The sequence below is a fragment of the Phalacrocorax aristotelis genome, chromosome 7, assembly GCF_949628215.1.
Source record: "Phalacrocorax aristotelis chromosome 7, bGulAri2.1, whole genome shotgun sequence".
Taxonomy (NCBI): domain Eukaryota; kingdom Metazoa; phylum Chordata; class Aves; order Suliformes; family Phalacrocoracidae; genus Phalacrocorax; species Phalacrocorax aristotelis.
In genome coordinates this window covers 46,154,928-46,179,467 of record NC_134282.1, presented here as the reverse complement: position 1 = coordinate 46,179,467, position 24,540 = coordinate 46,154,928, and the positions used below count along the sequence as shown (strand labels likewise).

General features: G+C 42.8%; 1 protein-coding gene across 2 annotated transcripts; it reads right to left on the bottom strand.

Annotated features, from left to right (window-relative positions):
• Positions 1-483: 483 nt before the first annotated feature.
• Positions 484-24,339, bottom strand: MTHFS (methenyltetrahydrofolate synthetase). 2 transcript variants are annotated; one of them, XM_075100553.1, is made up of 4 exons: positions 24,061-24,151; positions 21,336-21,446; positions 20,305-20,569; positions 484-1,335 (listed from the first exon to the last, which is right to left on the bottom strand). In XM_075100553.1, the coding sequence occupies exons 2-4, from the start codon at positions 21,354-21,356 to the stop codon at positions 1,112-1,114; spliced, it is 510 nt and encodes a 169-aa protein (XP_074956654.1). In that variant the 5' UTR covers positions 21,357-21,446; positions 24,061-24,151; the 3' UTR covers positions 484-1,111. The 2 variants fall into 2 exon arrangements, with proteins under 2 accessions (XP_074956654.1, XP_074956652.1); XM_075100551.1 differs by lacking the exon at positions 21,336-21,446 and having other exon boundaries at positions 24,061-24,339.
• Positions 24,340-24,540: the final 201 nt, after the last annotated feature.

The following is a 24,540-nucleotide window of genomic DNA, read 5'->3' as shown; positions in this document are numbered from 1 at the left end:
GAAAATAAATGCACTAAGTTATTGACTGAGGAAGGAGTTAAACATATAGAAAAAGTGAAGTTGCGCTGAAAAAGGAACACAAAATCTTGACAGCTTGACTGATTCTGATTGGAAATATTGTGCTCTATTAGTATGAGGACACCACGCAGAGGAAAACTCACTATCTTCTTCCTGATTTCCAGGATGGTCTGGAGAACTGGAGAACAACCAACCTTCCACATAAAAACTTACTCAGTCCATAAAACCTGCTCTCTGAAATTCTTAGCATCTCTTTATCCTTTAACGTAGAACCCAATCTTCACGCAGTATTTTGGGACACTATGAAAGGTCCACGTACAAAATGACAGAACTTAAAGTAATTCTGAATGTTATTTTACAAAAAAAGAACTGTTTTTCTCCAGATGGAAAACTCACTGACTGCATTTTAGACTACATTACAATCTTGTATTCAGATAAAGGAAAGAGCCATATACCAAAACTACGGACATGAACCTTTTTTATTAACAGATACTCCCTTTATTTTAAGACAACTTCAGCGAGCCAAGTAAACAGTCAAAATTATTGTATACACTAAAATCAGTCAAGGCTTTTTCCCATCACCATTATTTGCCCAGCTCACTATAGGACTTATCTGGTAGTTTCTTGTTTTGCTCATGCATGCATATAATATTTCAAGACTAAGAACTTTTACCATAACATGTAAAAGTTATGGTAATTCTAGAAATGGAATAAAGTATTTCATTCCATAATGGATCAAGAACTGTCATTAGTAGACAGTTCACTTTTAAACTGGAATAATAAAACTGTTAAGTATCAGGTAGCTTGTTCCTCAAAAGTATGATGAGAAGAAATGGTCCTCACTGTAATAAACATTCACACATTCTTGTTTCTATTGATTCTACAATAAGAATTCACACCAGATATTTGCTAATTAGAAGCAAATCAATGCAATCCTCACTACTATTACCACATTTATACTGTTTCTGTTGTTCAAACAGAAATAGTGTATTTTATTGCTCTCAAAGTCATATATGACTATTGAAAAGTCATGATTGATGGATCTGATGTCTTTGGTTGGTCACTCTGAAGGTGGGTTGGTATCAAGATACTTTCAGCAGTCTTCGTAAAGGATTTCATCTAATTGGACATCATTTTCTGTCACAGGCACCGATTCACAAATCTGTTCCTTAAAAGCCAAGGCAATTGTGTAAGGCTTTCCGCTGGGATGTTTCATACATCTTTCAAGATAGGTATCATAGTATCCTTTCCCTCTTCCCAATCTGTTGCCTTTTTTGTCAAACCCAAGGCCTGGCATGAAGATAAGGTCAAGACCTCCTGTAGAAAAATGAAATAAACGTTACTGGATGCACTGTGGATTTTCTCATGGCTTCACTACATCCACAAACTTCAGACATTTGCAAAAATACAAGCTTTGTGTTTTGCAAAATGCTTCCCTCTCTTTGATCAGATGAAAAAGACTTTGAATACTAAACCTGTAAATTTACATTTTCATCTTATCAATTGCATACTAGATCAGCTGCAAAATAATTAGATCTTGAAAAACTAGAAGGGAAAAAACCTACATTATAACAAATGTGTTTTATCATTTTAACCCCACACTTTCAAATACTAATGATTGACTCTAAATCCAGGCAGAGACTGAACTCAGGGAAATTAAATGCAGGAGGAATCATAAAATCAAATGAACTTCAACATCAGACACAAAAATGGCAACGGAAAAAAGAATGAAGACACATAAGAGAGAGAGAGAATCTTCTTGACACAAATGTAAGATGTCATGAACCTTCCCCCAACCTCCCTAAACTGAAGAGCCTTGAATACAATACATTCTGAAAGTAGGTATTTGTCCTCTTATATCAAGATCAAGATTTGAAGGCTTATCTCTTCGTGGTGTCAGGTTCCTCTTCTCCCAAAGGACTTTCTTCCTGAGACTCCAGCAATTTTCACTGTTGCTCCAGCAGCACACACAGGCATTCTGCTTGCCTGCCCTGAGTATCCCTCCTTCTGGAGGGACATATGGGCTCCCCAAGACTCCTCCGAGATTGCACTTGATTGGAACTCAAAATCAGTTAAAAAACTGAAACAAGCTGCATAAGCTGTCAATCATCTGGACAAACAGACCCAAGCAGCTCGTGAAACCCTGACAAAAGACCCCACCAACCAGCTCCTGATAAAAAAGCAAGATCAGCTAAGCCCTTTTTTCTTGCTTTGTTCATACTCTGTGAATGGATATGGATCAGCACCATGCCAGGTAGCCAGCTACAATTTACACTTGGCTGCCGACTTGTTTCAGGAGTTGATTCACATCACTGCCAGGTAGGAAAAAGAAACAGGCTGACACGCTGACCGACCACCAGGCATGGAAGCAGCCAGTGTGCAGATTCCTGTTACTTACGCAAGGCTTGTTCGTTTAGTGTGAGTAATCTTGCAAGGACATCCTCTAAACAAATGAGCTTGGCTGGCCTGGAACTGACCACTGAACCCAGGAACATCCCACTTACTAGTTTCACAATGCAAAGAAAGTCCTTACTTGCTGCTGTAGCAGACAGACACTTAAGGAGAGAAGGGCAGGAAAGGTATTGGAAAGCCAGCACAGACTAAAACACAGCTGACATGAGTCTGGAAAGAAAGCAAATACTGTGTTTCAGTCCACTGCTTCTTCCTTCTTACAGGAACAGTACTTAGCCATGAGCAGTTTTCCTGTAACTAGCTTCTGCTCCTTCACCAGGGCTAGGATGTGTCAGGTGTTTTTCTGCTTTTCCTATGTCTAAACCTACTCTCACCTGCTGTTTTGGGTTGAGCTGCTCTCACTACATCTAGCTGAGGAATGATGCCCAACATTCAAGGAGATGTGTGGGGGCATGTACTGGAAAAGCCAGAGCTAAGCAGAGTTTTTAAGTTTCCAGGGAATCCCATCTGAGGTCACGTATGAACTCCAAACTCAGCCTGGAAGAGCATGTTAAAAGTTCACATAAGACCAACACATTTGCACACACTTCCCAGGCTCCTGGAGATTTCTTTCCACTGCTCATTGTTCAGAGAGAAGTCACCGACGTGAACCCATCCATCATGACCTGATGGCTTAATTAGAACATAGATATAAAATATGCAAGGCATCACACTGTGAAATGCTTAGAGAAGATCAGTCTTGCAAATCCAGCATCATACAGTTAAGAAGCACGGCTTTTTTAAAGAGGTCAGGGGAGTAAGAGGAGGGTATTAGCCAAAGGGCATACCACAGAATATTGCTGGTTGAAAGAAAAAGGAGTCTGAGTGTTTTACCACAATGCAGTCAACTTTTGACTCATAGGACAGGCAAATGGCAAACGGCAAACAAAGAAGAAAAGAGGCGAGAGGGCAGAAGTACGGTCTCACCTGAAAAGAGGTGCCATTTTTATGGTAGCACCATGTACATCCTGTTGGACATATCACATCACATCTCCTCAGTTTGAAAGTAAATTACATATTTGCCAATTGTCAGCCCTATGGACTATGACCTAGAAACCAGCTGATCTTCTCCCCGTTAGCATGGTCAGTAACAGATCCTGCAGGTCAAATCCTCCCCAAGTTACTCCTGTGCTCACTACTTATCCTCTCCATAATTTGCCTCACATTGGCTTTATGTAGGTATTCAGGTGTTCCAGAAACCAAACACAAACCATGCACAGAAACAAACGCACTCTGCCTTACAGTTTTTTTTCAGATGTTTTCACTCCATGTGACTCCCATGGCATTTGCAGTCTCTACTGCTGGCAGGTAGGAGTGCACACAGGGGGCAAATCTGCCAAGTAAAAAGGTGCCATTTCTCCTTACATTTGTATTAGAGACAGGGAAGAAGACACGTCAGGGGAAGCACTAAGGAAAGAGGGAATTGGCAGGAACGGTGCAGGAAAGACAGATATTTTCTGTGTAGTTTAATTGACGGCACCAGGCACACCTGAGTGAATTTAGATGTATTAAAGCACTGTGTGTTCTTCTGGATTGTCTGGAGAAACAGAGACTGTTTTAAGGAGTCAGCTCCTCTATAATCATGGAATTTTTTATACCAAATAACTCAAACAAGCTTGTGCAAATCTCAATATGAAAAACTATGCTGTAAATACTGTAATAGTTACCCTTATATTTTTCTTCCACTGGAGCACTGCGATACTGAATGCCTTTGCTCTGACTCACAACACGCTGTCTGATATCCACAATATTTAAGTAAAATGCCCAGCAAAACTTTTGGTAGAAAAATGACACAGCTACTCTGCAAGGAGTCCAAGGGCAGTTCAAGCAGCATTAGGCCCAAATTCTACCCCAGGATCTAGCATGAATGGCAGAGAGCTGCATGGAGAAAACACTTCCCTGCCACATAACTTGTGGAGCAACAAAACCTCTTGTGGTGCCTGTGGCAGCGTGGGGGAAGAGCCGTCACAGGATGAGAGGTGACACACAGATGAGACCAAGATTGCAGACACATAAGATTACTATCAGCAATAAGAGTACATCAACAGGATGGCAGGTGAGAGTAAGAACATCTTGCCCCTCTTGGCACCGGGCCTGCAGCTCCCAAGGCCCTTCCAGCCCTGCAGGACCACTAGCTGCCACTCAGGATGCCTGCAGGCTTGCTCTGTTCTCACATCCTACTCCCCTTGCTCCCACAGTCTGCTATGTGAAATGGCATCCTCGTCCCTGAGAAGACAGAGCAGGTACTTGGGCACCAAACACATCAGTTTTTAGTGCTTTGTAAAACAGTCTAAGAGAGGTCTCAGGATCTCCACCTACTTCTATCCCTTTCCTTGTAATGTCCACTGTCCCCCATGTGTCCATAGTCATTAACTGTTGGCTCTTGGATCCCTGAGGGTCCTGGAGCTCAGGGAAGAAAACCAAGAAAAGCACACCCACAGTCAAGAGGGCTTTTGCTATAGGCAATCTGTGCTTCTCCTGGAATACTTGCATGTGGTCTGCAAATTGCTCAAGGCTGAAAACACTGTCTCAAGTAACTCCAGCCCGGGGCTTCTATGAGGAGAATATCATTGCTTGTTATAAACTTCAATGAAGCTACTGGGTATCCCAGTAAGGTTGGCAATTATGATGGCAGTCACCTAGCACTGCTGTATCTATAACATGACCTGTTGTGGCCACAGCTCCTTTAACTGTGTAGCATCATGCATGAAATAATATACCCGGATTTATCTATCAATGCGGGCATACAGCCATGCTGACATGGACACACAGGTTTCATGTATACTGCTAAATACAGCAGGGCCAGAAAACAGATTGATTTACAGGATCACAGGCAGCCAATACTGTTTGATTGTCAGCACAATGCCTGGCAATGCCAGTCCAAGTGACACCCACGCCTGCTCCAGGGGACAGGATTCCTATGGGCAGTAAAGACAGGAGAGTACAGGTCTGGCTCCTTCCACCCTGGGCAGTCCTCCTGCACCAACAAAGATGGTTTTGCTCCTCTAGACACAGACATAGGCTTTCCTGCCACATGCCAGAATGTGCAACACAAACCCTCAGACTGATGCTACAAAAATACTGCTGTGATGGTCTGCCATAAGGCCTCTTATTATTAAAGACACTATGAACTGGGGAAAAGATTAAAAAAAAAGACTATTGGCTTAGGGCCACAAAGGCATCATGTAAGACCAAAAAAGAAGAGACAGGCCAAGTTCTATGCAGTGTGGACAGGACTAGTTTGTGCCACTTAGCCCTGTGTTATTTAACAGTGTAGATACAGTCATACCTTCAGAACCTGCCATGTGGGTGTACAAGCACATTCTATTTGCACTGACTTGCATACATCTATGTAGACATACCTTATGTCACAAAGACGTGAAATGACTTGCCCAAGGACTCAGGAAACGTGGCAAAACTACACGCAAAAGGCAGGTGTGCAAGCTGTATGTCCCCTAATTTAACCAGCAGACCAAAACATTAGCACCCCCTCTCTGGTGTTTTAAATAGGAATACACGGTTTCGCTTCCTCTAGGCAGCTGCGATGAATCTCCTCAGTTAGGTAGTGCATTTCTCATTACCCTTCATGATGATATCAAGTTTGATTTGTTCCCCAGGGAAGGATTTTCTCCTTGCACCTCATTACCTCTCTTCTCCTTAATCTCATGTTCCTATCTGAAATGCCAGCCGGCATTTTCAGAAGTGTTCTTGACAATGGTTAATTATAGAAGGGTCCATCAAACTGCACAGATACAGGTCATGTAAAGACTGCTGGGGGCTTGTGCTGCCCTCAGAAGGAGCAGCCAGCACAGCTCCTCTCCTCCCAGATTTGAAGCAGCTCCATGAGCCTGCTGCCACTTGCCATGTGGGGTCATTCATCTCCCCCTGCACAGCTAGATGGTCCTAACAGAAGATGAAACCGAAATACTCTGTCATTCCACCCTTTCATCAAAGTGGGAGCCAGGACTCTCTTGATCCTCGCCTCCAAAGCACTTCCAAGACGATGATGCAGAGGCCAAGCTGCAGCAACTCCTGTGTCCCTGTAAAGAATGGCAACATGCTCATAAAAATCATGGTCACAGCACAGGTGCCTTCTGAGCTAAAGCCTACAAGAGGTGGACAGCAATCAGCGTTGCATGCCACCACTGCTGTTCCTCATGGCAGCAGCTGTGCAGCTGTGCTTCTCCCTGAAGCACAGAAATTTGTGCACCATTTACAATGTCCTCATAAAGATGGCTTCATCCTCCCAGCCTAGTATCTTGGGCAACAACGAGCTTTTCAGCGGTTGGGTTTTTTCCACGGACAGCTTGCTCTGCGGTGGTAGCTAGGGACTCCCCCTGCTTTGCTCAGATGTAAATGATTACATAAGGTGCAGGATCAGAAGAATCAGGACAAGAGCAGCTTTCTGTTTAAAGGAAAGGAGTGTTTATGGTGTTATCCACGCCATAAACAATGTCAGATCAGTCTACACACAACCTCTGTGGAGCTGACAAATATTTGTCAGCTGTTCATTTTCAAGGAATGAAAGCTTACTTTGGTTCTTTTCTGACCTAGCAAGGACCACAATGGATTAAAAACCCAAACCCTTTGGCAGGAAAACCATACTTTTCAGAATGAAAAAGCAACCATCTGCTACCTCTACTACCCCAGCACAGAGGAAAAAATTAACTCGATCACTTGATCCTAACATTGAAAGTTATGTCTTGGTGACATGCCAATGAGTTGGTATAACTCAGGAAGCTCTAATTAATAACAGAGTTGTTACTGTAACCTCAATTATTGTCAGCATCAGCATAGTTAGGCCTCTTGGGTGTTAGCTTCTCGACATACTCTATAGGGCACAGACCATCATCTTATTCTGTATTTACACAGCACCTAACACTGTAGTCTGGGTTGATCACCAGAACTCAAGGAAAACAACTCCACAGAAGTAAATATTTCAATTATGCTGCAGCAAAACAAATCCCCTCCCCTGTATGACTAGTGCTAAGCCTTCTCTGTAGAATGCCCCGGGTGCCCCTCGCACCACTCCTGAGGTTGTAAACAGCTTGGTATTTCCTTCTAGACAAAAGTTTTCTGCCCTTTGGAAAAAACCTGCCCTTGGTTTCAAGTGCAGCATCTCTGCTGTTACACATTTGCCTTGGTGTAAGGTCAAAAAGGGAAATGCCAGATCTGTTCACTACAGGCCTAATCCATACCCTACCAAGGCACATCGTTCCTGGAAGGGCTGGGATTGCTTCCAGAGAAAACCAACTCCTTATCCTGACTAAGCCCTGGAGAAGCCGGCTACTGTTATATCCACAACCAAATGAGCAAGGAGACAAAAACATTACCCTTTGCTGCAATTAATAAGCTTTTTTAAAAAAGTGATTCCTCCAAAACCAGTGATGCTGACTTCTTCCAGTAATGCAGGGGATCGCAGACATAAACATTTACATTGCTTACCTTTGCCCCAGCCAGTCTGCTAAAATGTAAATACAATCCCTTAAACAGAAAGGAAACTCTTATCCGATAATTCCTTTTTGCTCACATGATACAGCCTTTGAAAATCAGTATCAGAAGCTCAGCATGAATCCTTATCTCCTTGGAAACATAAGTTACAACGCCAAGGATCAGATCCTCAGTTCCTGTAAATCAGCTCTGCTCCACTGACTCCCCTCTGCACTGACCTTGGAACTACATGGAAAATATCCTGAGTTACTGACACGAGTTTGAAAAAAAATCAATTCTTTTCTCTTGTAAATATTTGTTGTTGGTTGTTCATAAACAGCTCTCCTCTAGTGCTTTTCTATAGTGCTCACTCTGTAGTCTCCTTATAATCCCAAACTATTACTTTACAGGACTAAAAGTCATATTTCCTATTAGATTGAAAAACCAGCTCATTTTAAACTGCTTTCATTAGCTTTTCCTCCAGGTGTTTCCCCTGTGTGCACACCTTCAACTGTGCAGTACCACAGCACTTCAGCAGGACTCACTGTTCTCTAACTATTCATAGACATCTGTTGCTTTAGAAGGAAAGCCAGGGAGATGCTCACTTTATATCCAGCACGCACTAGCCAGGCACAGGAATCAAAAATCAAAGTATCACATCCAAATCCCAAGGGCTCTATCTAGTCTCCTGTAACATGGCACACTGTGAGGCCCTCAAGGCTAATGCTCACCCCATCCAGGGAGAAATGCTTTTAACACATGGGGCAATAATTCGCTTTATTTTCATTCCTATTTGTGCAGGGCAACTGCAGGTACCAGGAAGGTTTTGTGTCCTTTTGTCTTCTAAAAATCTTTTTACCCACATCCATGCACACCCATAACCCACGGATCTACCTTTTACATACATATAGATGCCAAGCAGACCACCTCCTCTGCAATCCACATGGCCCAGGTAATGGATCCACTAGCATGACTGAGACAGCTTCTGTTATTACTTCAATAAAATATTTTGCAGAAAATAGAACCATCAGCAGAATCTACAAACAAGCACCAAGCAACTCAGCGTTTATCTGTCTACTCATCCATGTCAGTGCTTTGTGTCAGCATGAAACATTGGTCTCCACAGTTCACACTTGCCCTTCTGAACTACAGCATAATAAAATATTTATACTTCTCCCTTAGAAGCTACATGATAGCCATCAGTCATACAGGTTTAAAACAACGGAGTGACAGCCACTCTCCCATTATTAAACTTGCAAAACACACTAATAAAGCTGTTCGATCAGCTCCTGTGCTACTTAGCTGTGATCAAGCAAACACCCTCCTATTTTGAATTAATTTAAAACAAAATCTTATCAATTTAGTGCCAATGCATTTGAAAGGTAAAGTGCACCGCACAGCATCGGCTGTAGTACATCAGCCCTGCACAAACAAACCTATCCTGCTCCACAAATAAATATCCTTTCATGTGTTATCAGTGAAGCTACGGTATAAGGCTAAGACTTGTGTTCGAATTCTAGCTGATCTCACAACGTGGGAAGACTGTGCAAGGCTATAACCATCACACTCATTTCCCCTGAGGTTTAACTTACAGTCAGCTGAGGTCTAGTGTCTCATTTGCAGAATTTGCCAAATGTCTACCTAAAAGAAAATTTGAACAAGTACTTTTCTATTTCACTATTATTCATCAAGTGTGCGTAAGCCCCATAAATAAACCATAATCACTCAATGCCACCTACAAAAATGTCTGGTTTTGCAAATTCAGAGTAAAGGAAATAATTGCTTAGAAATGCTTTAGTTATCAGTCTGTGAAAAATTACTTATCTGCTCCTGATATTCAGATATGTGAACAGAGTTAGAACGGTCTGATTGGGAAAACATGGGCAACGAAATACATTTGGTTCAAAGGCTTGTAGCTTGGTTCGCCTGTGATTTTAAACCACCAAAATAGTCTGAAACAAGATGTGCCAAGGAGCAATTCCAAAGAGAGGACAAACGGCATTAGAGCCACTTTACAGCACATCAACACACCTTGTTAAATCAGCAAATGCTGACTGCAAATCTGATCCTTTAGAGAAACTCACAAGGCATTGGTGCTTGAACCGTTTATGTTGAGATTGTCAAAACACTGCTGCAGCCTAAAATACAAGGACCTCTGTGTATCTTTATGTGTTTTTACGTGAAATTCTTTAAGATCTTACCAGCTACACTTCCAATAGTGTTTATCTAAGCACTTATTTGAATACTTCCACTTGACACATGTGCATATGCACTACTTCATTTCTTCACTCTCGGTCCTCTTTTGCATGCTGCTGTCTGGATATTTTTAAACCAAAATATGACAGAAGTGAATCATTTGGGGACTTTTTCAATACATCATGCATCACTATCAATATTTCCAATGCCCTTTGACTCACTCAGCAGATAGCCTATCATAAAATACGCAGAACTGCTTGTGAAATATAAATGGTTAAGTCATCAACTTCTTCATCAGCACATAAACCTGACTCCTGTAAGGAGTTACACCACTTGATGGGAACATTAGGCATGCTTACAGGCAGGGTTTATTGAATATGTAGGGTCAGCTGGTTTGGAGGTGATGGCACCTTCACTGTTAGTGTCAAATGTGTTAACATCACAACAGCTGAGAAATCCTGCTGCTTCCATCACAAGATTTTATCTTTTTAAGCTTGCACAGCTTAAAAAACCTGACTGTCCCAGACATCCTCCACCTCCCTCGCTCCAATGCGATTTTTTGCAGACATTAGGCTGGAGCACCTGTTCTCCTGTGTGTGTGAGTACAATGCCTGGGTGAGATTTTATTTATAGGAAAACAGCCTAAATGACACCAGTTCTCCATAGCAAATCTATGGAATGCTGACACCTGCTGGCAAAGGGCTTCACGTCACTCCCGGTCAGGAATTTGCCATCCATCTACATCCCAAAACCTGATTCCCGCCTCATATGCACAAAAGCCAGCGGAAGCAGGAACTGAGTCCAGTTATGATGCCAAACATAAAGACCAAGGGCTACCCTTACACTGTGAAACAGCAGCATGAGTCTCCTGCTCCCTGAAAGCCAGTGGCTCTTGGCCAGGTCCAAGGAATTTCCCACTGTACAGGGGAGTTGAATGCCAGCAAAGACAGTGGGGATCAACTGTGTCAGGAAGACAATCCTTTTGTAGCTGGGAAAGGGCTGACCTGATTTAATAGCCCACTAAACTGGCAGAAAACCAACCCTAGGAAAAAAGAAAGAAAAAAGGTAGTAATTTTCTGCCAGATTCATGAGCTGAATCTGCTCAGCAATGAGTACTGGAGATGGCACCAGGGTTGGAAGGACAAGGGGAGCACAGAGCTGGAAGCAAGGAAAAGGCATCAGGATTGTCCCTTCTGGCACCAGCCAGATGCGAGCAGGGCTCAGCTGTCTAACCAAACCACTTCTTCAATCCACATTACCCTACATAGGTGGGCAACAGGAAAAACCTTCCTCTCCTGTTCTCCAGATTGTCCAGATAATGTGCACAAAGGCACTGAGACAGATTTGGTGCCAGCTTTTCCTTTCCAAAAAACAAAAGTAAAGGGAGACAAAAATGTCTGTTTGGATTAGCTGCTGCAGCCAGAGACACGTGCATGTTTGCGCTTCCCCTGTATGAGTTTGTTGTATGGACTCACACCACACTCCAGGAATGAACCTAACCGCTTACTCATTTTTGAGAGACTCCTGTCTCTAGGAAACAGTATGAAGAAAATGACAATGCTACTGTTCACACTTACTGTAGCAAAATTAGCCCTCTTTGAAACAAAACACTTGAGAGTCACTTGCAGTGAATTTAAAGCCCTTGCCTATGTTGCTTTCACTTTAAACTTTAATTGATTACACCAGAAGCAATCTTTTTAGTTGTTTTGCTGAGTGCAAGGGGAATGTTTTCTGCAAGAAGGCAAACATGAATGTGACACTTAAGATGATTACAAGGAAAAGCACTCTTTAAAAGCCTTAATGAACTTCATGATAGCAAAAAGCTGTAGTGTTCCAGAGCGCTCAGCCCTCCAGGTTCACTGCAGGATACCCTGGCACAGGCAGTATTAAAATTAAACCACACAGTGTTCACAGTTTAGTCTGCACCAAGGAAATTCAGGACACAAGGACACCAAAGGGCATCACAAAGTGATGGCACATAAATACCTCAACTTTTGCATTTCAGAGCATTTCTTCAAAAGTCTTTCAAGGAAAGAGACTCTCTGTAATCATGCCATACCTGTTTCTGAACAGAAGCACTGGGAGAAGCTCAGCTGAAAGTGTCTGTTCAGCTAGCAAACAGGGTGCTGATTGTTATTAAGCTGTGTCAGAGAGTTGTGGAAGCTGGTGCAGGCTCAAGGGGAAGGGCAGACACCAGCTGCAGGGGAGAGTGATTCCAGTGCCAGGGATGGAGTCCCACATCTTTGAACTGAAGGCTGGGATGCAGAAAAACCCTGAGGGAAACAGTTGCTATCACAGCTGGGTCCAACAACTGAACATTTTCCTAGCTCTACCTGTTAGGGAACATCCTACACAGAACAATGTAAAATTATTTTATGGATCTTTAATACTGGAACAGGCATTTTTGGAATGACGTGTCGTTGTGGGATATTTATGTGGAAACCAGTTAAAAAGATCTGCCTAGTGAGTTGATTTGCAAAGCAGAGTTATGGTATATACAGAAAAAATTAACTTCTACAGTGCCGTTACATATATTTCACAGTATTTCTTTACCTGGGTATAAAATGTTCTCTCAGGCACCTTTTCTCTGAAATAACATCAGAGAAATTGCAAAGGTTGAAAGAGCAATGTCTGGAACGCTTATAGATCTAGAAAAGCTTCTATATGAGAATAAAAAAACAGAAAAAAAAATGATAGAAAAAATAGAGTTGAAATAATACAGGTTTAACTGAACAATGAATAATAAAAAGAAAGTAAATCAAACATCCTTATTTACTTCTCATCATAGTAGACTGAGGTATCACTTGAACTGAAAGCAGCAAATTTAAAATGAACACAAGGAAAATAATATTCCATATAGCATAGGAACATAATATAGTATTAATATAACAAGGAACATAATATTTCAGATTACAACTAACTAACCAGTATAACTCACAGCTGTCAGAAGGCGGCAGAGCCAAGGGCTTAATACAAATAAAAGTAGATGCTTAGAGGAATGTTCCAAATGCCCACAGGTAAAGAAAAACCAGAACCTGTTTGTAAGGGGCGAAGCTCTGCAGCTGCAGAGGTAGGAAGAAATTTCAGTATTTGCTACATAGCTACAAGTTGTGAGATTTCCTGACTCTTTTAAAACACACGATGCTGGATTGTATGTCCTGTGCTCTGATCCTGCACGCCGTGAGCAGAAGCATCCTCTCTCCACAAGAAGACTCGTCACCAGAATGTTAATGCCTCACTTGCACTGAATTTGTTCTCCTTATGCATATCAAAATACGATGGCTCATTGTCTCCAAGCAGAAGTTCATTCCAAACTTTAAATCATTTCATTAAAAAATAAATTGCATTAAGAGCTAAGCCTTGATTTTCAATTTTGTTTCATGCCATGCTCTCAGGTTTTTCTTTTTTATGGCCAGTGTAAAAAGATTTTAAATTATAATCTATCCCTTGACATACATTGTACTGTAAGTTTTAATCAAGTCTCCCAGAGGAAAAGAAAATCTAATACTACTCTCAATCACTTTACAATCTTGTTTGGGATATTTTTTTGTTTTTTTCCTAAGCAGTAATATTTAACATCTCTGCTTTTCACATACCCGTATTTCATGTATTCCAGATATATTCCAATCTGCGTGTGTCTCATTTAAATATTCACAGCTGCCCCTGAGCATTATTTACTACATGTCTTTTTTTCAGAATAATTAGCATTATTTTGTATGGTCCCATTATGCCTTCATGTACAGCTATACAACATCTAATGGAGCTGAAGTAGCATATTAGTCCTTCCCTGTGCTTCAAGACATAGCATTTTCTCCTCACACTGTTTTTTTATTTCTAAACACTAATATGCTTCATAGTTCAAAATCCTCTCATTTCTGGTGCATCTTTTTTTTGGGGGGTGGGTGGGTGTGTGTGCAACCCATTAGCTTTTTCTACATCCCATTTTAGTTCACAGCTGTAAGTTAAACCTATTCCTCTTAAGACCGTATTGCCACCACTTCAGTCACACTTCTAAAGAACTGTGCTAAAATTTGGAATAACAAAGAATACTGATGGCATCATAAGGCCATCAGTCCTGGCAGCAAATGCAGCCTCTTTGAATGTATGAATAAATAGTAGGAACTTAAAGACAGGTGAAAAAGCTTCTGCAGACTAAAATGTTTCTGCAGGGCAGATCCCAATGGCAAAGTTTAAAACAGGGCAAATGGTCACTCAGGAATAATTTCAAACTACTTGAGGCTGCATGGAACTGTAGCCTAGAGGTAGCCAGCATTCTCCGTGCACGAGGGTCACACTCCCAGCACAAATAGCCCTCATAAACCAAATGCGAACCACATGAGTAAGCCGCCCCTGTCTGTTTCTACTACCAGCATGTTATTGTAATTTATGCAACTGCAAGTCTCAAAGTGTTCTGGAAATTGTTGAGGGCAGAAAGATGTAACTACCCTAATCTCAAAAGCTAACATCCAAAGGGTTATGTGAAAATGAAACAGCAAGAAGTTGCTGCTAGACATATGTTAGTATTTCCTCACTTTGAAATTTGGATCTTTCCTTATTATTAATAATAAATATACTGTCATTTAAAGCATGGATTATCTAGTTAACATTTCACTGATCTTGAAGGTACAACACAAATACTGTGATTGGTAGGCCACCAAAGTTCTCAGTACTGAAAATGCTGCAAGTCTCTAAACTAAGTTACAAAATACAAGTCCAGTTCTTAATATATTCATTTCTGGGAGCAAAAATACATTATACTTTGGGAGAGTAGTAGCAGATTATTCAGCATTCCCCATTACATATAAGATGCTATATTTTCAAGTGCTGCCATTTTTCAGCCAGGGTATTTATGCCTAACTGAGGGGGAGGGTTACGTTTCTTTTATTTCACGCAAAATGGCTCACTGGCGTCTAAGAACAAGCTAGCAAAAAACAATGGGGAAAGCTCTGTTGCTCTAGGCTTTGAGGCAAGAACTTGAAATCTTGCTCATAGTACCTGCTGTGTCAATGATGTTGTTTTAGCCCTGTTCAAACCCATTTGAGCTGGGCTTATACAACGTTGTAAATGTTTGAAAACCTGCCGTTTGCACAGGCTTAGGGAAGATGTATCAGGGCAAATGCTGGGCCTCTCTGAAGATGCCACCCTTTCCGTACCGCTGCTGGAGACACAGCGGCATGGGTGGCTCCACGACCCTCTCTAGGAGCCAGTGCCAGTTTACAGGGGACACTCCCTCCATCCTGGCTACATATTCCCGCCCAACACACATTGCACTGATGCAGCTGCATGGTAAACTGGATCCACCCATCTGGGTTAAAAAAATCCCTGCCAACAGAAGGTGGAGGAAAGAAGGAAAACACCCTTCAACCAGAGCAGCTCGCTGATCCAGTTTACTATGGAGGGGCAAGAATATGCCAAAAACACGAGGAGGGAAAGCTCCTTAAGCCAGTTTGCTGCAAAGATGGCACACATAGAGCTGCAGACTCAGCTCCTGCTGCCGGACCCACTCCCAGCCGCAAGCACTTGGAAGGACTTTCATTTCGGTGGCTGCTCCTAGTCCCATTGACTGGGGCAAGACTGGGAACTGAAACACAGAAAGAAATGAGGACTGAAGTTTCACTAAGGGTTTTTTTTGGCATGCCACCCATTTACACAATCCCTCATCACCAGCCCTTCAGCTGCATCAGTCCAAATCTGTGTGGTGGCCCTGTCTGAGAGAAGAATAGCCTTTTATTGGTGCTGGGTCACTTCTAACCAAGACTGGTTTCCCAGTATTGCTCCCAATGTGGCTGCAGGTGCATCCGTGCTGGCACAGGAGAGGAGGGGTGGGGACAAAGAGGAGGAGAGGGGGCAGTGGTGTATCTAATCAGGCACTGCCCAAAAGAAACAATCACAAAACTATGTCTTTTGTACTATTTGGTACAAAAAGTACTATTTAACAGAGATGAAGTTTTTCTAAGCCAATGAAAAAGACAAAGAAGCCAGCATGAGGGGGAAGGAAATGAGTAAATTAGGACGGGGAATCTTTTATGCTTGAAAGCAGACAAGTGAAAGAAGACAAAGCACATGACCTCCTCCATTTTGGCAGAGGCAAGCTATTTATGTTGGCCCAGCTGCCCCAGAAATGACAGGCTAGGACTGAGAGCAGGAGGAAGTGGGGAATATGGTCAGAAGGGCCAGAGAAGGACACTTGGAGAGGGAGATTCAGATAGGTTGGGCAAAGAGCAGAAGGATGGAGAGAGGCATTATGCTGGCAAAGGAATTAAAGCTTGGAAAAGGGGTCTAGCCCAAGGACGAGACAAGCCTGTGAAATTATCATTTTGGAGGGAACAGAGAAGATGCCATCATGTTTGGAAAAGCAAGCAAAAGAGTCTGCATTCACTGGGGCAGCTCTTGTGCAAAGCCCAGGCTGGGACCAGGATCCTGAGCCTCTGCTGCTCCTCCGCCAGCAAATACCAGTTAGTATCTTTCAGTCATTGAGCCTTGTAGCGATGAAGAGCCCATACAGAAATGAAGACCCCTGTCTCCACACCAAGGTTTGAATAATGCAGAGTAAAAAAGGCCTACAGCTCTAACTTGAACAACAGGGAGAAAACAGACGACTGTGCGCATACTTATTAATGGCATTCATTAACAGCAAGCAGTGTTCACCTTTCGCATCTTTGAAAGAGCCCAGATTATTGCATCTGAGTTCAACTTTGAATGAGCCCAGATCCGATGGGAAGGACTATGTAATAATGGACTTAAAGACCCGGACAGAATCTACACACATAAAGAGGCTGAATTAAGTTTGTACACATAATCCCTTTTCTTGCATTTTGTAGGAAAGCACCACACAACCGATTAGAGTAAGCAGATTCAGAGACACAATTTCTAACTCTTCATTTTTTGGCCAAAGAAAAAAATCTAGGCCAAAACCCCTCTCCCCATCGCCTGTGTTTTAAAAGTTGTCTGTAATTTATTGTACACCTTCAATTACCAGTCAATAGTTCAGTTCAGTTATGCACTTTTAAGCATATTTCCTCAGGCCCAGGAATTCCAGGCGGGATCCCTCGGTCCAAAGTTGGCCACCTGCCTACCTTCAAAGAAGCCACCTCCAAGAATTTCACCATATGGAGATACTCAACCCAGTTAATTTTTTTGTGTCCCAGTAAGGATAATCTCTTTTTTGGAGGAATAACTTAGCTTTTCACCCATAGTTCTCAGAGCAGGTTTAAGAAATAATAAATAACATTGCAAATGAGGAAACCCATGTCCAGCCCGCTGAATCACACCGCCTCCCCAAACCACATTGAAATTAGAGCTGCTGGGGAAGTGTCCTTTAAATTTCTGTAGGAGTCATGATAAAAAGCAAACAGGGAACATGTTTTTATCTGATTTACTCCTTCCAAAGTTGTGCAAGGTATCTACATTCCTGTAAACAATTACTGCAACCTGCCTGAACTTTCACCAAAAGTATCACCCTGGGCAAAACCTAATACCAGTGCACCTTTATACTTCTGATGGGCAAGGATACAAATGGGAATTGGTACCTGTTAAGAAAATTTACCTCTGGCTTGCTCCAAAAGTTGTCTAAATCTTTCAGCAGGTATAGCTGGAAATGAACCAAGTCATGCACCTCCATACACTGCTATTCCAAACAAAATATCTGAATGTCTCCCACCTTTGCTCTTTCTGTTACCGTGTCCATTTAGCCTAAAGAAATCAACATGTCATACAACAATTGCTGTCACCCATGCACAGTAGATGACAGACTTTCTACTACCAAAACTGCAGTGATCTCTTTTTATGCCAACAAGGTGTAATGTGGTGTACTGCCAAGATGAAAATGGGTAAACCCCGATCCAACAGAAAAAGGACTGTCTCCAGAAGGAGGGGTTCATGTCTATTCAACATAGTTTGTGAGTACTACCAAAGGCTGGGAAACGCAATGCAAAAATTATAGCTAGTCTTATATTTGAGCTCTTCTTCACAATAACCATGCCTGAAGTTTTAAGGACAGTATGGATTTAAGCTTTTTGTCATGCAAAATGAATACACTCAGAAGTGACATGACTTATTTATGTACCTGCAGGGTATTTCTTGGAAATTACATAGCAACTTATGCCAGCAATGGCAACATTACTAATATAACACCATGTTATCTCCTTATAACAATGTAAATGCCTCAGATCACCGCAGTATTTGATAACATCAGAGAGATAAACGTTTCATCCATGCCTAATTCCAACAATGGAGGATGGATGTAGTAGCAAGGTAATTTGCATTCCTGCAAATGCACCAAAGTTCACAAAATATAATAACTGATGCAAAAAAAAAAATAGCAAAAGGAATTTAAAGACACACTGAGGTGCAGTGTGTGTTTCTGTGGTGACAAATTGGGGGGGGCGGGAGGAGTCTGATTATGCAATAGTGAAAAAACCCTACCCTTACTCTCTAATCTACAAAAACCGTTCAAGGATAAAGGAGCAAGGTCTGACTTCCAATCCAAACTGAATTATTCCTGACGACAAACAGACTGAAATTGAGCTTGCGGCTGGAGAAGCCTGACATAGACATAACACCAGTTGTTACAACCACCAGCTGTAGCTCTTTTGGCATCTCTCTGTAGACTGCAGCAGCTCTTTTGGCATTTCTCTCTGCCCACAAACATACCCCGGTGCGGAGAATGAAAGAGCAGCTCCGGAACCAGCCAGGTACCAAAGGCTGCTCCTGCTTTCCCCCATCTTCACTACCCGGCACCTGGGCCATCCCCAACTGGTACACTCCAGTGCACTCTATACCAGTTAGCCCATGCTCCCATCAAACCTAAAACTGCTCTGTGTTTACTCTGTTATCTCTGCAGAAGACTTGTTAAATTCAATTAACAGCAGCTCATCAGTAGTACAAAAGCTTGTCCCGAGTGCCTGACTAAGGGTTAACTTCAAAAACCCCTAAATCCCACTGATATACACAATTTTTTTTACAAAAATCAGGAAAACAAGTAACAGTGCTAAATATTAAATGTAAAGAAGATGGTTGTATGAAGCAGTGAAAAATCCTGCTAGGTAAAATGTGGACACAAAGGATTCTGTATTAGGAAAAGGTAGAGATTGAGAATAAAAGAGAAACAAACAACAAACACAGTGTTCTGGGAAAGTACATTGGCATCCCAAAGCAAATACAAACCCGAGTTCAACCAGAGTCATATAAATGTTATGTTCCTTTGTCGAGCATTAAAAAGCTGGTAAGTCTGTGAGGTGTGGAAGCCGGCTGCATGGTGAATTTCCACCTAGAGAAAATTTTATCAGACTGAGGTTTCAAGCATGAGTTCAGCATGAGTTTTCCATTAATAACACTAAGCATTTCTGCAGATGTTTCAGGAAGTTATTAATGTGTTTACAAAAACAATGCAAATAATGAATGCAGACACAGGAAAAGTAAGTTTGTTTACAAGTTTGTACAAGTTGGGTATTTTAGGTTAAGAAAGAGAGAGGTTATTCTGGGACCAAAACACACATGCCACTAGCTAAACCTAAACAAACTTTTAACTTTTCAACCCTATGAAGAATCCAGTGTCTGAGATGGCATTATAAGGTCAAAATAAAAAGTAATGGAATAATGATGGAAAAGACTTTGCAATATTCATCCAAGCCTACAAGGAAGTCCTTTTATTTTCAGTCTGGAGAGCTGTTCTGCATGAGCAGGCTCCACATCAGCACCTGCAATACAATTTGCAGGATCAAAGGTTTCAAAAAATCCTCGTGTCAGCCTACAGGCATCACCTGAAAAGTTCTCTATCTTTCCGGCAGTGAAAACTACAGTTCTAAGAGAGCATACCAAAACTGTGAATACCCCATGACTTTCAATGGCATCCCAAGCCACTCCTAGCAACCCTGTCTCCTTCCTGAGCCTCTGATGCACTTGCCAAGACTGCACTGAGGATGTCCATGAACTGGACGAAGAAACTCATTTACCTGGAGGGCTGAGTCTCCTTCAGCTGGATCAACTGTGCAGTCTTGTTCCTGCCCTGCTGGCATATCACAGGGGTGGCACAGGGCAGAGAAAAACAGGCAAGATAGAGAAGCATCTGCTTGCATTGACTTAAGCACCTCTACAGCACATAAAACCAAAGCGTAACATTTCATTTCACCCTTGCTATCAGAGTATTTCCTACTGGCTTCAAGGCTACTCCTGCTCAACAACCCCACAATGTAGGGAGAAAATACTCACCACCAGCAAGAGCCTCCTCTCTTACACTGTCATCATCACTAGGCTGCAGAATATTCCAGGATGTCAAAGTAAGTGAAGAAATGTCTTCAGCTGATGATAACTTCAGCATGTCCATGTGATTGCTGTGAGGCTTGTAACGTGGGATGAAACACTCTTTCCCTTGCTTAAACATGTCCTTAATGATTTCTTCTGTCTGGATTTCATCTGGCATGCTCAGAAAGATTGCAATTCTTTTGGATTCTTGGTACTTGGGATGGCCAATCACCTACGTGGGAAGTAGATGTAACCACTTGATGAAAAGTTGATGAAAATGTTGCCTTACTTTATTTTAATTAAACACACCACTGGAGCAAAATATCCATTGAAAAGTAGAGATACAAAGTACCACACATCACAAAGAGAATAAACTGACTTTGTTTCCTACTCCAATACTTCTATCATCAGCAAAATCACAACAGGCAAATTTTTGCACCCACTGAACAAAACATTGCAGCACAGGTTTGGGCCAGCAAAGAACAATTTTGGAGACAATCTCCCAATCCTTTAAATATTTGTGCCATATAGTGCAGACATCCTGAAATGCCCAGCACAGAGAAAGATACTGCAGGTCAGAAGTGCCAGCTTATGCAAGATGTGACACTTCTGCATTCCCTTTCTTCCATCCTTTTTACATGCTGCATCTCTCATCCAGGCCTAGGTAGAATGAGAAGCGCATCAATGAGAGTAACTCAAAAGAAAATTAGCATCAGAGCAGATGACTGCAGAGCACAAAGTCCTCCGAGACCAGGTCCCTCTTTGTTTTTTTAACCTGAAACACCTTCCCTACAGCAAGTTTAGATACATGACTTCAAACATCACCTGCTGCTAATAGGTGATCTTATTACTGCACATTTTTCAGAGCTTGAAGGAAAGAGGGCCTTGCTATTTTTTTATTTTCATGAGGTTCTCTGTGCTGGGCTTATAAAAGGCTGAATATAGGAAGGAAAATAAAAAAATGCTTATATGGTTAAAAAGTTTTAGCCGATTCATACCTTACTATGACTCTGCCCCATTCCAGATTGAATTCCACATTAAAATCTGAGGAGGTTTTTAAAAGCTTATCTTCTCATTCTCTAGTACCTTATGCATTTTGTTACTTACATCTGGACAAAACAAATACAAACTTGTTCCTTCTCATTTAATTGTGTTTTATTCTTATTCTACACATTAGCAAAAATCTGTCAAAAATATCAGACAATTGAGAAGCTGTGCTTATCTATGGAACAAAGAGCACCAAACCCTCTGCTCTGTGTTTGCATAACTGCAAGGTAACTTGCTCTTCTGAGCTTTAGCCTTTGCCCCGGTCCTGTTTTGAGAGGTAAATTCCTCTATCCAAGTTGAGATATGGTTCTCACTCCATTTTTTTCTTTCCTTTTTCCAGTACAGCAGTTAAAAGCCCAGGTAAAATATTCAGAAGATGGATATATTTTTGTAAGGGGGAAAGAAAAAAAAAGGAAACACTCTGGACCAAGTTATGGAAATGTGTTGCTTGGCCATAGAAATGTCTTAACAATTCAAAACTTTTACTCCCTTTTGTAAGTTGCCCAACCTTACACATGGATTTTTCCAACTAAGTGATTAATGTCTTAAACAATAGAATTTCCATGGTAGCTTTTGTTTGCAAGAACAAACTGTTTAATCAAATTGCAGACTCCAGGCAATGTCCATGATACATGTTATTGGGGGCCTCCAGAGCTGAACCTTCTCATGGGTCTGGAGAAGAGAGAAACTGAGACAAAAGACTCTCCTCCTTCAAAGTGGTGCTGTTGTGCTGTGGGCACCACACAGGTCCAATCTGCTCCAACTTGTCCAGTAACACATTGATTATGCTGTATAGAGAAAAAATGAGGTGGAAGATGTAAAACCACATGCCAGCAGGAAGACACCATTTCGGATGTTTTCAGAACTGATGATGAATCTGCTATGACTCGGAGCAGTTTCTGAGAAGAGTGAAAAAAATTTCCACACTTAACAAATACTATCTGACCTTTGTTCACCAGCTGATGGCTATTTTTGCAGAATCAGAGCATGCACACAGCATGACTTTAATCATGAACACAAACGTTAAAAAAGAATCATCATCCAGAAGCTAATTAAATACTAGTGGCTAGGTCAGCCTGTGAAGCAACTTCACTTTGAATTTAAAGATCCTTTTGAGAATAGATTTTATGACTAAAAATATTGTTCAGGTGTTATAAAATAAGCTACTCACTTTTATTAGCTGCAAGCATTGATGTATGTTATAAAGCTACATTTTTGGACTTATATTGTCCCAAATATTTTCTCAGCATTTTCAAAAATGTCTTCATGCCGGCTGTATTACCCTCCTGTACGGAAGCTGACTCTCCTTTCTGCCACAGGCACAATGCCACTCTGAAGCAAGCTCAGGATCTTCAACTTGTGTCAGATTATTAAAATGGCATGATAACATCAATTTATATGTCTTATTTCCCAATGCCTTCTTTAAAGCAAAACAAAGCTGCACCTTTTAGTGTCCTCTCAGTAGCAGAAATGAGTGCTGTGTGGCTGAGTTTGATCAGCTGCAGTCAGACAAATGCTGAGGACTCCTTAGAATTCAGTACTACATGGGCTAGGTGCTTATGAATTTGGCAGAGGACTGCATTTTGTAAGAGGATGCATGTCAGTATCTTCTAAAAATTGAGAGATTTCAGTCTAGGATGTGTGATTACTAAAATGCATTATCATGATAGTAGGGCATTACATATATTTTTTTTAAAAGCACTCACAGTGGAAAAAGCTTACATGAGTTCCATTTAAACTTGCTATGACCTGAAGTTTCTGTGCTGCCACGTCCCACTCATGAAGTGGCCACATGAATATTAAGTGAAGTCTACAAAATTATTTGAGATCATCTGGCAAGAAAATAACAATATATATGTAGATCTAGAAGTACCCACTTGTGCTGCGAAAAGAACTCTGCTCTATTACATGCAGTGACTGCAAAATAAAATTTTATTGTTTATTAAATTGGTAAAATACATCTATATAAAAATTTTGTAATCCAAATGCAAACAGGGCATTTCAAAAGAACACACCAACATCATGCTGTGCTAGGATACCAGTTGGGTAAACCCTGCTTGATATCTTTTAAAGTATGAAAATTATATTAGAAATAAAATTGCGGGGAAGGAATCCCACTGAAAGATACAGAAGGGAAATGACAGCCGGTTAAACAAGAGGCCAAATCGAGGCAGTTCCTGAGTTTTAATATGCATAGCCAGGAGCTGGCCATAAAGCTAGCCCGACGTGAACATTTGAGCCAAGCACCCCCGGTGAAGCCGTGAGAAACCCCGCTGCTCCGGGCTCAGGGCAGAGCTTGCCTCCATTTTCACAAACGCCCCACGCGGGGCCCCGGTGACGGCAGCCGCCGCTCCCTGCGGCCGCCGCACACGCCGAGGCCGCCGGCGCCGCTGCCCGCCGCTACTGCGGAGCGGTGCGGGGGGCAGGGCGGGCCCGAGGCGGTGCTCCCCCTCCCCGGCCCGCCGCACAGGCCCGGGAAGGCCGGGGCAGCGGCTGAGGAGCCGGCGGGTCCCCTGAGTCACCGCTTCGCTCCCCAGCGAGGCCTGGAAAGTCCCCGGCGGGCTTCCCCGCGCCGGGCCGGGGCCGGGCCCGCCTCCTCGGCCCCCCCTCGCCGGCTCCCGGGCCCGCACTTCCTGGAAGCCGCCGTGCGGCCGCAGGGCCGCGGCCCGCACCCACCTGGCGACTGAGCAGGCGGGACTGGCGCTGCTTCTCCGCCGCGCCCAGCGCCCGCAGCCGCTGCCGCAGCTCCCCTCGCAGCGCCCGCTTCGCGGCCCGCAGCGCCGCCGCCGCCATCTCGCTGCCCTCCCGTGGCGGCTCCATGCGCCGAGTGAGCCGGGCCGCGGCGCCGGCCTCGCCCTCGCGGCCCCCGGGGGTGGCGGCGCTCCCGGGCAGGGCTCCCGGGGACCGCCCGCCGCCAGGCCCCGCTCGCCGGCGCCCGCCGGCCGCGGGGTCGCCGCTGTGAGGCCGGGGTGGCCGCCGTCTCCGCTCGGCTCCGGCCACCGCCGCCTGCGAGGGTGCTGGAGGGCCCGCCGGGGCCCTGCCAGCCCCTTGGCAAAGCCCGTCTTCATTGTTTTGTCCGTCGTGGATTACGAAGAATTTCCCCTTTCCTAATTTTGTTGTAGAAAGGGGAAATCACATTTCGACGGGATATTTTAC

What these genes read in the sequence shown, in the direction of transcription:
- MTHFS (XM_075100551.1), bottom strand. Translation starts at nt 24,204, where the DNA reads ATGGAGCCGCCACGGGAGGGCAGCGAGATGGCGGCGGCGGCGCTGCGG. An exon ending in CCCGCCTGCTCAGTCGCCAG is followed by an intron (nt 20,570 to 24,060) that starts GTGGGTGCGGGC and finishes CTTCCCACGTAG; the next exon opens with GTGATTGGCCATCCCAAGTA. An exon ending in AGAGGAGGCTCTTGCTGGTG is followed by an intron (nt 1,336 to 20,304) that starts GTGAGTATTTTC and finishes ATTTTTCTACAG; the next exon opens with GAGGTCTTGACCTTATCTTC.